Source organism: Recurvomyces mirabilis (genome assembly GCF_035927965.1).
Source record: "Recurvomyces mirabilis strain CCFEE 5264 chromosome Unknown scaffold_18, whole genome shotgun sequence".
Classification (NCBI taxonomy): domain Eukaryota; kingdom Fungi; phylum Ascomycota; class Dothideomycetes; order Mycosphaerellales; family Teratosphaeriaceae; genus Recurvomyces; species Recurvomyces mirabilis.
In genome coordinates, this window is record NW_027041952.1 from 247,023 (window position 1) to 260,263 (window position 13,241).

Consider the following 13,241-nt stretch of genomic DNA (forward strand, 5'->3'; position numbering starts at 1 on the left):
TCGAGCGGCAGCTTGTATGAGGAAGGTGCGACAATAGCAACATGTGAGGAAAGAGCGATGGACAATGAGCGGTGGTCTGTGTGGCGCGAATGATGCTCTTCGAACAGTGAGTGTTGAGAAGAACCGATTGCTGGCTCGAAGAGGAATAAGTCTATGGCGAAGGGCGTCTCCACCTACCGATGTATACACAAAGTCCACTCTCATTGCTGTACATGCTGCCACGTTGAAGCCATCTGATCCAAGTGGCGAGGGCGAAATCGGTGTCGTTCGACTGCGCTACTCGTCCTTCACCTCACTTCATGCTCAGATCGAACTTGCCGTTCGCCCCCTACCAGAACGCCGTCCATGCAGTATCGTACACTTCTTTACACAGCTTCACAACTCAAGTCCCTGACCTCACCAGAATCTTACCAGCTCGCCTTCTGTACACCCGGAAGCTTGCCAGCGAGCGCATTCATTCGGAATTGAAACTGTATCACTGTCAGCCCTGCCATGCGGTCTTCACATCCCCATCCTGCGCTCAAATTCATTGACATACTCGAGCCATGCGAAAGTCCCGCAAAACACCTCTTCCTCTCCCTCCCATTATGCATCGATTCCGTATTTGAGTCGGTCGTGTATAGCAATGCATCTGTGTCAATTGCAGCTGCGCCTGCGCTCGTGTTCGCTGCGGTAGAGAGGTATTTCGTATGATGTAGCGAAGCGCTTGCCTGAGCAGAACAGTCAGACATGTGATGGTCTAGCCAGAGTATGGTGGCTCATGATGTTACCTTTCCGGCTCATGCTGCTCGAAGACCTTGCGCTTGGTGTGGTCTCGGATGACTTTGATGTTGATGAAGCATCCTAAATCTAGCTTCTTGGCTCTAAATTGTGCCATGTTTGGGGAAGCGCAGGTATTGATCTGATTGAGAAAGAGAGATTCGTCGTGGTCAAGGACGTCGGGAGAAGCGCATATGGGTCAGTGCGTCTTCGTGGTTCACCAACTCCGCCATCGAACGAGATGCCGCGTCTTTGGCCGCATGATATACTCGACTACAGGAATACGATTTACACAGCTGCACGCACCGAGCATCTTCTAACAGGTCTTATCACGTCCGAAATCAATTGAACAAATCATCGGAGTCAAGCTCCTCGATTAGCACGTGAGGTGTCTGATGAATGCTGTGAGACGCGCCTGCCGAAAGCGCGTAGGATTGACTAACTATGGCTCCTGTAAGTAAAGACTGTGTGATCTCCTCGTGCAACACGAGTTCTCTGTGGACTCTGCTGCCCAACACAATGCGATCACATATGTGGCGAATGGAAATACCGCATATGTGATCCACAAGCACGCGGGTATCCGCAGATCCGGTATCACAGTCAATAAGTACCGATCTGGTGGGCCGTCATGAGTATGACCTGCGAAACAACATCTTCAGGGCTAGCGCCCACAACCCTTCCCAGGCCGCAGCGGCGACAAGCCCACTTCTCCGCCACGCTTGCGAAGAACCACATAGCTGCCTGACACATCCACCATCGTATCTAGTACTGACATGGCATTGTTTGAACAGTACAGACCGCCCGGACGAAGCAATCGCTCTGGCCGCTCGCAAGCCGACAATGATGTTTTCGAAGGTCTTCCCGTGAAGCAATGGGGACAGCAGATCGCACGAGTCTCTTTGGCACCTCCCGCCTCTGAAGAGGAGCAGAAAGCGAACGACAAATGGGGAGACCCTCCTATGCCACGCGACTATCAGCTTCTGCAACCATGGACTCAGCAGCTACTGCGACTGGCACGCAGTGGCAAAGTCGGGACGAAGCGAAAACCGGATCCGGATTCTATGGACGAAGATGGTGCTGATGAGGAGAAGACGACTGAAGTGGCCAAGGCAAACCTCGAGGACCGTGGCTACGTGGCGAAGAAGTGGAAGATTGTGCCCGAAGCTCTCCTGGAGCCTGAGCACAAGCACTTTGAATTTCTAGCAAAGCGACGAAAAGGCCTACCCAGTCTGTATGGGCCGGAGATCAACAATGGCGCTATCGTACCTATGAGAAAGACGAAGGTGCAGAAAGCTGGTCCAGATGGTGAAGTGAATGTCTATGAAGTGCTTGTACCCGAAGGTCAGCACGTGGAGGGCGAGGTAGCAGAGTCCACCGAGCTGGCAGACGTCAAGACTGTGGCCGCAGTACCAGGTACTGTCATCGAAGGCGTCGGTATCGCGAACGAGGAAGGCGTGGTTGTTGCCGAGCACTTGAAGCCTGCCATCTCGACCCGGCGGAATAGGCCACCGCCGAAGAAGAAAGGAGGACCAGGTCGTGGCAAGAAGCGCGTCACCTTCACCAATCCTGATGGCACGACTTACACGAAGATTGTGCCTAACGCTACGAAGATTGTGCCTGAGCCTGGTCAGACAGTCAAGCATGTCTCGAAAGGCGAGGAGGCGGCTGCAGATGTCACGGCCGAGCAGGCTGCAAAGGTACCGGCTTCAGATGAGCAAGAAGGCGGTGCAGAGGGCGAAGGAGAAGGAGAAGGTGACGAGGAGGGAGAAGAGGGTGAAGACGATGGTGATGAAGGAGACGATGATGACGATCGGGAGGAAGGCGAGCTTTCTGACGATGATGCGCCAGAGGCTGGGACCTCGACTCCGGCACCGGCGATGGCTAAGCACAGCGAGCAAGCGGAAATCACATCTGATGCTGTCGAGACAAAGGAACCCGCAAAGTCATCCCCAACACCGGCAGCTGCTCCACTCCTCGAGCCGCCAGCCACGGCCGTCGACAGAGATCCGTCGAGCTCACCTGAGCTCCCACTTGCAAAGACCTCGCACAGCAGACAAAGTTCCACCGTGGTAACATCAGTGACCCTCCAAGATGAAGAAATGGCTGTACCACCTCCACTAGCCGACGGCGAGCCCATAGAAGTCACAGAAGAGAGTAAAGAAGCAGGTGACGAAACGGAAGTTGAGCGCTTCGATGATGGCGATGAAGACTTGCTCGGCAACCTTGAGAAGCATCTCGAAGGCGACGCGGCAGAATAGGCGTCTGCTGTGAACTTCGCTTGCATGTTCTGCTTGACGGCCAATGGGATTTTTGGCAGTGAAGTTGAGCTAGCTACACATGGTTTGAGGCATCTTCGTTCACCAGGCTATAAGGAAGTGCATAATGCTGCTTGGCGCGAATTTGGATGAAGATATCGCAATCGCCTTCAGGAGATCGCAATAAGTGACACAGTGGACACGACTTTGGGAGCAATATGAATCGACTACTCTAGCATGATAGTATCCCAGTCGAAAAGGCTTCATGCCTAGCAAACATGAGACGTCACGTTGCATAGTATTTTCTCCGCATCTGCACGCCTGAGTCAGCAACAAAGGCGCCATCACACCACGTCACAGCCGTACCATGCATGGTTGCATACTACATGCATATGCCAAGCTATTGAAAGACTATTGGAACGCCAGCTTCCTTCGGCACCACTTGTCTTACACAGCCCAATCTGAGCTGGAGGCTGCGGGGTCATGCTGAACAAAGGCGAAAGTCGCCTGATATGATTAGCACGCGGTGTTGATGAGAATGATTTGGAAAGTCAATCGTTGTATAGAAGTGTTCGTTATTGATTGTATATTGTAATGTACAAGTACAATAGAAAAAGGCGCTTCGCCATGCAGAACCCAACCAAGCCAAGACTCCACCAGCCCCTCCTCCAACTGACACCAACATACAAAACTCCACCAATAGATACGAGATAGGATATTGTGTGCGGTTGTGGTTTTACAGCCATTCAGACATTAGCCATTAACTCCACGCTTGATAGCCAGAAACGAGGCCGCGCAGTTTCCAATAGCGCGCACGCCTCCCGAGCAGCTTCCCCGATGATACATCCAATAATATGGAAAAGAAATGCGCCTTATGCAAACGATAGTGTGCGTGGTTCGATCATCCCACGGCAAACTGACTCTTCTTTCGGAGGCCTTCGCCGAACCACCATAGTATGCATGGTGCTGGCAGGCCAATGGCGATACCGCAGAACGCGAGGGTGGTGTTGCCCCTGTAAAACGAGAGAAGTCAGCGAATGTGCTCGGAAGTGTAATTGTGAAGTGATGTTGTGAAACTTACCATCCATATCCCAGCGCCTTGTACATAGCTGGCGCGAACAGTGGGAAGGCGAAACCGCCCAGTGATCGTAGTACCGTAGTCGCCGCGATTGCAGAAGCCGCAAATCGGGTGTAAGAGTCCACGATATATGTTTGGCAATTCTGGAACACCAGCTGGTTGCCTGCGGCGAAAATGGCCGTCCCAATATTCGGTGCAAGCCAGAAAGTCTGATATTGTGCCGTCCAGCCATAGATGATGAGGCCGATGGGCACCATGACTGCACCCGGAAACATGAGCGGAACACGGAACTCACTGCGTCCCACGCCGCCATTTTTAGCCTTGAGCGATTTGTAGATTTTGTCGGCGGTCTTGGCGGCGATTTGTGTCCCGATGTAGAAGCCAAGACCGAGGGAGATGTAGTTGAGACCACCGATGCCTGGGCTTTCGCCGTAGCCGGGTAGTGGTGTTGCATCGCGAGCGCTGGTCCAGAGGATGGGGAAGGAGGCTAGGACTAGGTAGAGCACGCCGTAGACGTAGCCGATGTAGAGTGCGAGGATTTGGACGATAGGTTGCGTGAAGAGGAGTTTGAACGGACGGCCGAGGGCGGTAGCCAAGTGCTGGCGGAACTTGCGGTTCGGGTTGTCGAATTCAGTGTGTAGGTCCTTGTTGCCGGTGATCTTGATGAGCTGCTTCTTCTTGCGCTTGAGGATCTCAGCTGCGTAGGTTTCTCTTAAGAAGAAGATACCGAGTATCTGGACAAAGACGGCGCAGATACTCGTGCTGTAGAAGACCCAGCGCCATGTGCTGTACTGAGCAATCCAGCCACCAGCTATGGGACCCACGGCTGGGCCAAGCAGAGGCATGAGAGAGTACATGGCCATGGCCTTACCACGCTCTTGGGGAAGCCAGATATCGCCTAATACACCACCTCCAATACCCATGGGTGCGCTGCCACCGAGACCGGAGAGGAAGCGGAAAGCGATGATCATGGGGATGTTGTTGGAGAAGCCGCACGCAAGGTTGAAGACGAAGTAGAACAAATTACTGATTTGGAGAACAATTCTTCTGCCGAACAGTTCTGCCATAGGTCCCAGGATGAGAGGTCCGACTGCGAAGGCGAGGATAAAGACAGACATGGCCAGTTCGCCCTGTGTGCTGCCTTCTGGTAGGTTGAATTCTCTCGCGAGTTGTGGTAGACAGGGCGCAACCATGGAACTCGATACTGGCGAGATGAAGGTGAAGAGGGAGACCGTGATCGTTGCCAGCCACTTCTTCTTCTTGATCCAGTTCTTCGGGTTGTCCGGATCGTCAGGACCGTCCCAAGTCACGAGGTTGACGTCCTTTTCGCCTTTCTTCGATTTCGTCGATACGCCGCGCTTGAGCGTAGCGTTCCGTACGATCTGTATTTGACCAAACGTTTGGCCATCACTGTTTTCTGGTAGAGGCCACTCGCCTCCATTCTCCTCCAACCACTCCTCTTCTTCCGCTGCCCATTGCTCTTCTTCCTCTTGATAATCGTGGACAGCACCAGCGTAGTAATCCAAATCAGACACAATTAAATGCAGATCCACGATCGATTCTCGGGGTATACTCCGCACCGATCGTACTGAGTTGCCCCTGTTGAACGCCTGCCCTTCGTTGAACCATTGCGGAGGCGCTTTCGTCTGTTGTGTTCGTATAGGTTGGTATCCATCCTCTATCCAAGGAAACTCGGCAACAGACTCGGATCGTAATCGAGCAGCCTCGACTTCCTCAATTGGTCGATTAGACATTGCATAACTGTCGTCGGTCAAACCAGAAAAAGATGTGTTCCATGACTTGACGGTCCCGATCGTGCTTCTCGGCGTGTAGGCCATGATTAATAGGTAGGCAGGAAGCACGTAAGGCGCACCAGCAAGGAGTGTGGTTGGACAGCAGCAAGCAAGAAAACCGCACGCAGCAGCAGCAAGGCTTAGGGTGTAATGATGCGCACGCGAAGGGCAAGGGAGGGTGTAATCGTGTATATGTGAAAGGTCACTCGGCGCCGATGCCTGCCGCAGACCCGTCCACAGATCAGAGAACGGGGGGCTAAAATGGAGGCGATGAGATGATCCAAACCTGTGCCAACTCTGACTGCGGCAGGCTAGTCCTACTACTGCGCACGCGATCTGTGGGCGCGCCGCAAAGATAGGAGTGGCACTACCTCCAAAACCGTCTCAACTTTCCGACGCTGGCAAATGCTGGCTTGGCGTCATGCAGCATGGACCACAAACCTGCACGCTTTCGGTAGTACGGCTTCTATTTGTGGCGCGCATCCATGCGGTCATCTCGCGCGTGATTCGCCGCTTATGCGAGAGAGTTGCGATCAAGACATGGATACGAGCTGCCGATCGGTGCCCTCTGCGTGTCTCTCAAAGCCACCATACAAGCCTTGGTGGAAGAAGGATAGCTTGGTACTCTATAACATGAGGTGTAATCGTGCTGACGCGACCGTTCTCGCTTCCTTTGAAAGATTCTCGTATACTATGCCGTTTTCATTACGAAGGAAGAAAGTGATGCGATACAATTACAGTACTCCACAGATTCCGATCTACATTGGGATCTCAGGGCATAGGGGCAGTAAGGAGAGGAGGGGCGGATCATTTCGTGGCGCCTGCCATCATGTAAAGCCTTCGCCTGCTGGCTGTATCCGTGTATGGTCAGCCTTGTCAACGACCTGCCATGTGGGACAAAAGGCTTGACTAGATGTGATGCCTACAAGAAGCATTTCCATCGCCATGTGCCGTCCAGTAATCATGCTCACCACTTCTCGGAACGCTTCGTCGATGTCTTCTCGTGCACCCGCTCATGTCATCAACTCGCGAGGAGCGATATAAAGATATGCTCCTTGGCGTCAGCCGGCCTTGAGAATTCCGACCAGGCTGCGATATAAGCAGCATAGGGCCGTGAGGTAACAATCCGCAGCTGCACTCTTTCGGCTCTTGCTGGTGTACAAAAGAGCTACTGCTGCGCCCGGCACCACGGATCCGCATGCATGGCCTTGCACAACGGTCGCCTCGACTTTCACATGGACGCCCGATCGACATGCCACGTTCTGTGGGAGCGGACGACAAATGCTACCGGACTTTCGGATTCGTTGTCGTCCAAGGCTGAAGGCAGAAACCACGGGGCAGCCATGGTGGCCGGCGCCCGGTTCTGGACTATGTGCACTTTTGCCCATACGTATCTGTCGTTCGCACAAGACCTTCTCCCAGATCCTGCTCCCCAGCCTTACTGTCGCACACTGCAGGCATTGACAGTGGCTAGACCTTCACTTGCTTAGCATCTCGAGCATGTCTATTGGCAGCCTTCCGCCTTGCAGATGCTCAAGGACCGTGGTAACGCACGCCAATCTACCAGCACCCACTCCTCCGCTCAGAAGCATCTAGATTGCAACAATGGCGATTGATAGGTCTGTGTAGTGTAGTCGACGCCGCAAACCGCTAGCATGGATTACATTCATGAGTACGAGCACTTTGGTGATGGTATTTCCCCCTGCTTACCGTCGATGTCGGCTACGAGGTTTTCGGTATATGCGTCTGTTCTACAGTAGATGAATCAAGCGATAGATTGTTGCTCTCTCGACCTAGCATATAGTATACACGAGCAATATCAGCACGGGGCGATTCGGTGTGCATGCTCCGGAGTCAAGACATGAATGGGCGTCTTTGACTGCGCGCTCAATGACCTCGTTCCACCTTCTAGAATACAGTAATATAGTGTATCAATGTAGCCAAGCAAAATCTGCTCCGATGTCAAATATCAGCATGATTAAGCCAGCAGGAAGGTGGAATCCAAGCCGCTTGAGCTTCGGCCCGTGGTTGTCTACTATATACTTGTGTTGAAATCTTCGCTTGATCCAACCAGGTCCGTTGGTACGTTCAAGATCCACCATCTCTACCTCACCAATTCATCCTAACAATCGCCCAGGTCTAGTGGTATGATTCTCGCTTAGGGTTCACCCGAAGCACGCATGCGAGAGGTCCCGCGTAAGCATCGTCTCGTCGACACTTTGAACGAATACCAACTAATGCCAAAACTAGGTTCGAGTCGCGGACGGACCCTATGGAAATGAGCAGTCTGTGATCATTCTGCGCATTACGTTTTTGGTTGTGTCGAGATGGAAGTATCTTTTTGGCTTCTAGTATAGCTGTCACGACCAGATGGAACGGGAATTGCAGGTACAAGGCTTGAGAGGTAAGCCATCTTTCTAAAGAGACGGGAAGCTTTCATTTCGAAGGACACGAGTGGAGGTAGATATCACAGTGGCAGGATATACGCTGTCTGGAAAAAGTAGAGAATGAAGTCTGCACTTCTTCAGAACCTGAAGCCGTATGTCAATGGTCGTCCGTTCGAATTACGTCTATAGCTCTGTATACCATCTACGCATTGATAACCTTCCCGCCTGGTGTAACCCCACCAAAAGGATCCCCTCTCTCCTCAAAATCCGGCGTAACAAGCCTCGTCCTCAAACCCTCTAACCCCTCCCCACCCTCCCCAAAACTATCCAAAACATCCAAACCCTGAAACCCATCCTCCACAACCCACTTCTGCGGCACCTTCCTCAAGACCTCGCAAACAGCCCCCACAACCAGCAACCCCGGCGGCCGACTCCCCTCCTCATCCACAGCATCATTGACATATTCCAGCGTCGTTCGAATGACACGCTGATCCGGACACGACGCCCGTTCGATCACTGCGCAGGGTGTGGAGGGAGGATAAGGGAGGGTCTTATGCCCTGTCAAACTCTCCACCAGCTCTTTGAGTCGATGCAACGCCATCAGAAACACGACGGTCTGATTCGGGAGGAAACCCGGTGGATCGGGACTTGCGCCTTTCCGCCCTGTCCCAGTACAGATTAGAATCTGATCACTGACACTACGATGCGTAGCGGGTATCTGTGCGAATAGCGGTGCTGAAAGCGAGGACGTGATGCCAGGGAGAACAGTAGCTTCGTAGCCATGCGAGCGGAAGAACTCGACTTCTTCTGCTCCGCGGCCGTAGAGGTAAGGATCACCTTGTTTCAATCGCAGAACCGTCTTGCCTTCTTTCATTGCTTCCAGGCCGTTGCGATGTAGTTCCTCTTGTGCTGCGTCTGCGTTTCCAGGAAACTTGCGTGCGATTTGGATTGGTGTTCGGCGGGGTACCAGTTCGAGAACGGGTGCTGGGACGAGTTTGTCTGCGAGGATGAGGTCGGCGGAGCGAATGGCTTTTAGTGTGGCGGTTGTGAGGAGGTCGGGGTGGCCTGGTCCTGAGCCAGCTAGGATTATACGGCCGCGATTTCGGCGGGCGTCGAGGACGGCTGGACTGAGGATGGATCTGTCGTCTGTTGCGGGTGCGACGGCTGAGTCGTGCTTGTATGCTTCTAGTATGCCTTCTACATCTTCGTCTGTAATTGCAGCAAGACGACGCAATGGCCAGTACTCGCAGATCTGCGCAAGCCATCGCATCCGCCTTGCTTTTGCCGCTTCCGCATCTGACGGTGTAACAAGTTTGTTAAATGTTGCAGTTTGTCCAGCTTCATCGTCCTCGCCTTCCATCTCAGTCGCGGCCTCTATGGCATGATCCTGCTCCCATATTCGCCTTCGCACTGTACCAAGTCTTTCAACAGCAACACCAAGCTCAGCTGGCAGAGCCGCGGCAATCTCTCTTTTGATGCGCGACGCTAGCTTGCAACCTTTCCCGGAAGTGGTGACACCGACCTGAAGTGGACCGGAGTTGTGTGTAGAGAGCATCGTGAAAGTGCACAAATTGGATGCATCCGCCACGTTGACTGGTATCCGTAGTCGGCGACATAGCGTTGAGATATGCTGGGCAATCGCACTCCTCCCACCCGAGGTAACAAACACAGCATCCACCACATGGTCAACCTCGTCTCGCCCCAATGTGGTCAAGTCACTGTCGACGAACTCTCGTTGCTCCCATTTTATGCCATGCTCTTCTATTCTCTTCGCCAGCCCATAGTGTAAAACTGTACCAGCAGGAGATATGAGGATAGGTGTGGCGCCGACCTCGATAGACTTGCTGCATCGTGCGCCAGCGAGAGGATTCGAGCCGACGACAAGGTGGATGTGCGTAGTCGAGTCGACTGCTGTAAGCAGTGCTGGAGCCATGATTGTTGTCTGTACCAGATGAGGGCAGACGAGACAAAAGGCAGGCTTTGTATTGATGTGCCGCCCAGACTTGCTATCAGTATCACGATAGACAAATCCACATGACAAGTCAACAATTATTCCATTGCTTCTCCGTTATCGCATTAGCGCTGCATGATCGACGATTTGCCTCCGGCCGATCACTTTCTGCGGTAGGCTAAACCCGAAGAAGCACGTCCGTGGAGAATTCTCAAGGTCACGTGCAATCACGTATCTGTGTCTCATACGAACAGCGTCGAGTTGGTATGTTTGCTTTGGCTTCAGCCAGATCTGTCGTCCATGTCGACAGTAGGTAGAAAGCGTGTGCCATGCTACTCATCCATCCTCATCCTCCTTCCCCATAACAATATTCAGCGCCCGCCTCGAAAGCGCAACATTCCTCTCCGACGCACCCAGCTTCGCCATCGCAGCCAAGAGACTCGGATCTTGACTTTCCACCCTCACCTTATCCCTGACTCTGACTTCCTGCCCCTTGAACGTGAAAACTTCATGCGCCTCGTCATGAAATGCTTGACGCTGTCCTCCGAGTGCACCAACCAGTCGTTCCCGAAGTGACATGCCGGTGTAGGACTGTGCTGCTGATGTGCCGCTGAAGGATAGAGGCGTGTTGGTGCCCGTGTTGTGGTATGTGGATTCTAGCGTGCGTACGTTGAGCAGGACGGCTGCTTCGGAGATGGAGAGATGGAAGGAGACGTTGCTTGGGAGAGGCGGGCTGAAGGCTGCCGGGTCGACTGGATCGTTATACCAGGGATGTTGGTTGTCTGTCCAGCCTTTCAAGGCTGTTTTGGCTTCTTCGATGTTATCGTGCAGGAGGCGCAGCTGGCCAGAGATGAAGTCTGCATTCGTGGCGTCTCCTGTCCAGCGTGTGGCGTCCACGACGTCTAGGCAGGCATTGATTAATGTGCGTGTTGTGGTTAGCTGTTCCAGCACCAGTGTAGGAGCGGTGGGTGAGCTGGAAATGGAGAGTTTGTAGCTCGTGTGACCCTTTGGTGGTGGTAGAGAGGGAAGACGGAGCTGCACATCGCCCTTTACTATTCTCGTCCCTACTCGTGTAATGAACCCTTTCAGATTCTCCGATCGCAGTGAAGATAGTACAAGCGTCGAGCCAGGCTCCTTGGGCGCGAGCAACTCAGCACACTCATTCAAGCCCGACTTGAGCGATTGCAGCGTATCCTGCAGCGAAGCCAACAGCCATTCTATTTCGCGGCGCTGCGTGGCTGCTTCTTCTTTGTGCAGCTCTTCAGGACTGATGGGAGGCCATACCAAGGTCGACATAGTTCAGGGTGCACGAGTCTCACGATTATTGCAACGGCGTATTGGGCTGAAAACGCCGAGGCGCAATAATAATGCCGGCCTCCCAAGCTGGAAAGCACGATCACGAGCCAGATCGTCGACCGGGATACTCCTGGGTGGAGCCGAGCAGCTGCAGATCGGAGGTTTGTTGATGCCATGACGTTTGTGGTATACTGTATATTTGAATGATCTTTCACGAGAACGTGACTGCCATAGCCACGTGGACGGTATGCGAAGACTACTACAGTAAGTGCTATCGGCACCATACGGCAGATCTATCTGTTCTGCAGCTCTCCATTGATGACAGCGAAACAACATCACCAAACGACGAGAGGCCGCGGAAGAGAACAGCGCAGAGTGAGGTCATCGGTCTCGGCTCCTGACCCAATTCCCAGCTCGCGCAAGCTACGGCCAGCCCAAGCCCAAGCAACAGGACCAAAACCAGGCTCCGTGCAAACTTTGAGTGTGGTCGCTGGACGGGCTACCACATCGAGAGCCGTCCGTCGTCACGAACAGCAAGACGTCACACAGATTGAAGCTAATCTCCGAGCTGTTGATATCCTGTCTACCCGCTGCTTCCTAACTGTCTGCCCACGCACTGTTTCGTCTTTACCACCTTGCGACGATCCCTGTGTAGAGTCGACCGAGCGTGCCACAGGGCTGCCTAGCTGTTACAGCGTCTGCGAGGAAGGAAGGCACGATATACATACAGTGAGTCGACAACAACATCATCACAACACCACCCAACTGCATACTGACCACACAATGCCACAGCTCACCCTCGCCAACCTACCACCACCACCACCACCACCACCACCCACAAAATGGCCATCGCAAGACCCGTGCTCGGGCTCCTCGCCCTCCTCCTCCTCGCCGGCGGAATAGTAATGGATCTGCTCGTCGCCCTCTCCGGCGGCGTCCACAGCACACCCATCAACCAAATCTTCTTCCTCCAAGCCGACACAACCGGCATCAACAGCGCCTCACCCAACTTCCAAAACCCAGCCCGCTGGACCTTCAACTCCATCTGCGGTGTCCAGAACGGCCTGAACGCCAACTGCGGCCCTGTACACGCTGCGCAATCCTTTTCGCCTGCACGGAATTTCGGGACTACAAATGGCCTGCCTGCTGCGCTTAGCGGTGGTATCAAGTTCTATTACTTGAGCAGGTTCGCCTGGGCTTTCTATGTGGTGTCACTTTTCTTCGCCGTCATCGCTTTCTTCCTCGGCTTCATCGCGCTGTGCACACGACTTGGCGCGTACTTGACTGGCGCGATGACCATGCTCGCACTCTTCTTCCAGACTCTGACTGCAGCGCTCATGACGTAAGTCCCTGCCCCCTCAACCCGACTTGACTCCGTACCATCCGATGCTAACACAACCCACTACAGCGCCTGGACAGTAATGGGCCGAAACGCCTTCCGCAAGAACGGCCAAACCGCATCCCTCGGCATCAAGGCCTTCGCTTTCACCTGGGCCACCATGGGCGCCTTCCTCATCGCCACCATCCTGTTCTGCCTGGGTGGAAGCCTAGGCAAGAAGGAGGGCAAGGCGAAGAAGTCCTCGTACTTTGGCCGCAAGCAAAGTACGCGCAGCCGTGGCTCTTTCATCGATAGCGAGAGCCAGAGGCGAGTCAAGGACGAGTACGACTAAGCATTCGAGTTGAGTAGTGTCGCGACGCGAGCGCTGGTGCTGGTTTATTGAA

General features: G+C 53.6%; 6 protein-coding genes across 6 annotated transcripts; 2 read left to right on the forward strand and 4 right to left on the reverse strand.

Moving 5' to 3' along the window:
* Positions 1-407: 407 nt before the first annotated feature.
* MRP2 (40S ribosomal protein mrp2, mitochondrial) lies at positions 408-877 on the reverse strand (the record flags this gene model as incomplete). Its single annotated transcript, XM_064839567.1, has 3 exons — positions 408-470; positions 539-710; positions 771-877. The coding sequence occupies 3 exons, from the start codon at positions 875-877 to the stop codon at positions 408-410; spliced, it is 342 nt and encodes a 113-aa protein (XP_064692810.1).
* Positions 878-1,203: 326 nt separating this feature from the next.
* On the forward strand, positions 1,204-3,017 carry LTS14_006875 (uncharacterized protein; the record flags this gene model as incomplete). The annotated part of the gene is made up of 2 exons (XM_064839568.1): positions 1,204-1,212; positions 1,551-3,017. 2 exons carry the CDS (start codon positions 1,204-1,206, stop codon positions 3,015-3,017), a joined length of 1,476 nt encoding a protein of 491 aa, XP_064692811.1.
* An 898-nt stretch (positions 3,018-3,915) lies between these two features.
* On the reverse strand, positions 3,916-5,930 carry LTS14_006876 (uncharacterized protein; the record flags this gene model as incomplete). Its single annotated transcript, XM_064839569.1, has 2 exons — positions 3,916-4,027; positions 4,096-5,930. The coding sequence occupies 2 exons, from the start codon at positions 5,928-5,930 to the stop codon at positions 3,916-3,918; spliced, it is 1,947 nt and encodes a 648-aa protein (XP_064692812.1).
* Positions 5,931-8,474: 2,544 nt separating this feature from the next.
* On the reverse strand, positions 8,475-10,205 carry MET1 (uroporphyrin-III C-methyltransferase; the record flags this gene model as incomplete). Its single annotated transcript, XM_064839570.1, has 1 exon — positions 8,475-10,205. One exon carries the CDS (start codon positions 10,203-10,205, stop codon positions 8,475-8,477), a length of 1,731 nt encoding a protein of 576 aa, XP_064692813.1.
* A 354-nt stretch (positions 10,206-10,559) lies between these two features.
* LTS14_006878 (uncharacterized protein) lies at positions 10,560-11,519 on the reverse strand (the record flags this gene model as incomplete). The annotated part of the gene is made up of 1 exon (XM_064839571.1): positions 10,560-11,519. The coding sequence occupies one exon, from the start codon at positions 11,517-11,519 to the stop codon at positions 10,560-10,562; it is 960 nt and encodes a 319-aa protein (XP_064692814.1).
* Positions 11,520-12,361: 842 nt separating this feature from the next.
* Positions 12,362-13,189, forward strand: SUR7 (Eisosomes component; the record flags this gene model as incomplete). The annotated part of the gene is made up of 2 exons (XM_064839572.1): positions 12,362-12,861; positions 12,928-13,189. 2 exons carry the CDS (start codon positions 12,362-12,364, stop codon positions 13,187-13,189), a joined length of 762 nt encoding a protein of 253 aa, XP_064692815.1.
* Between the last annotated feature and the right edge of the window lie 52 nt (positions 13,190-13,241).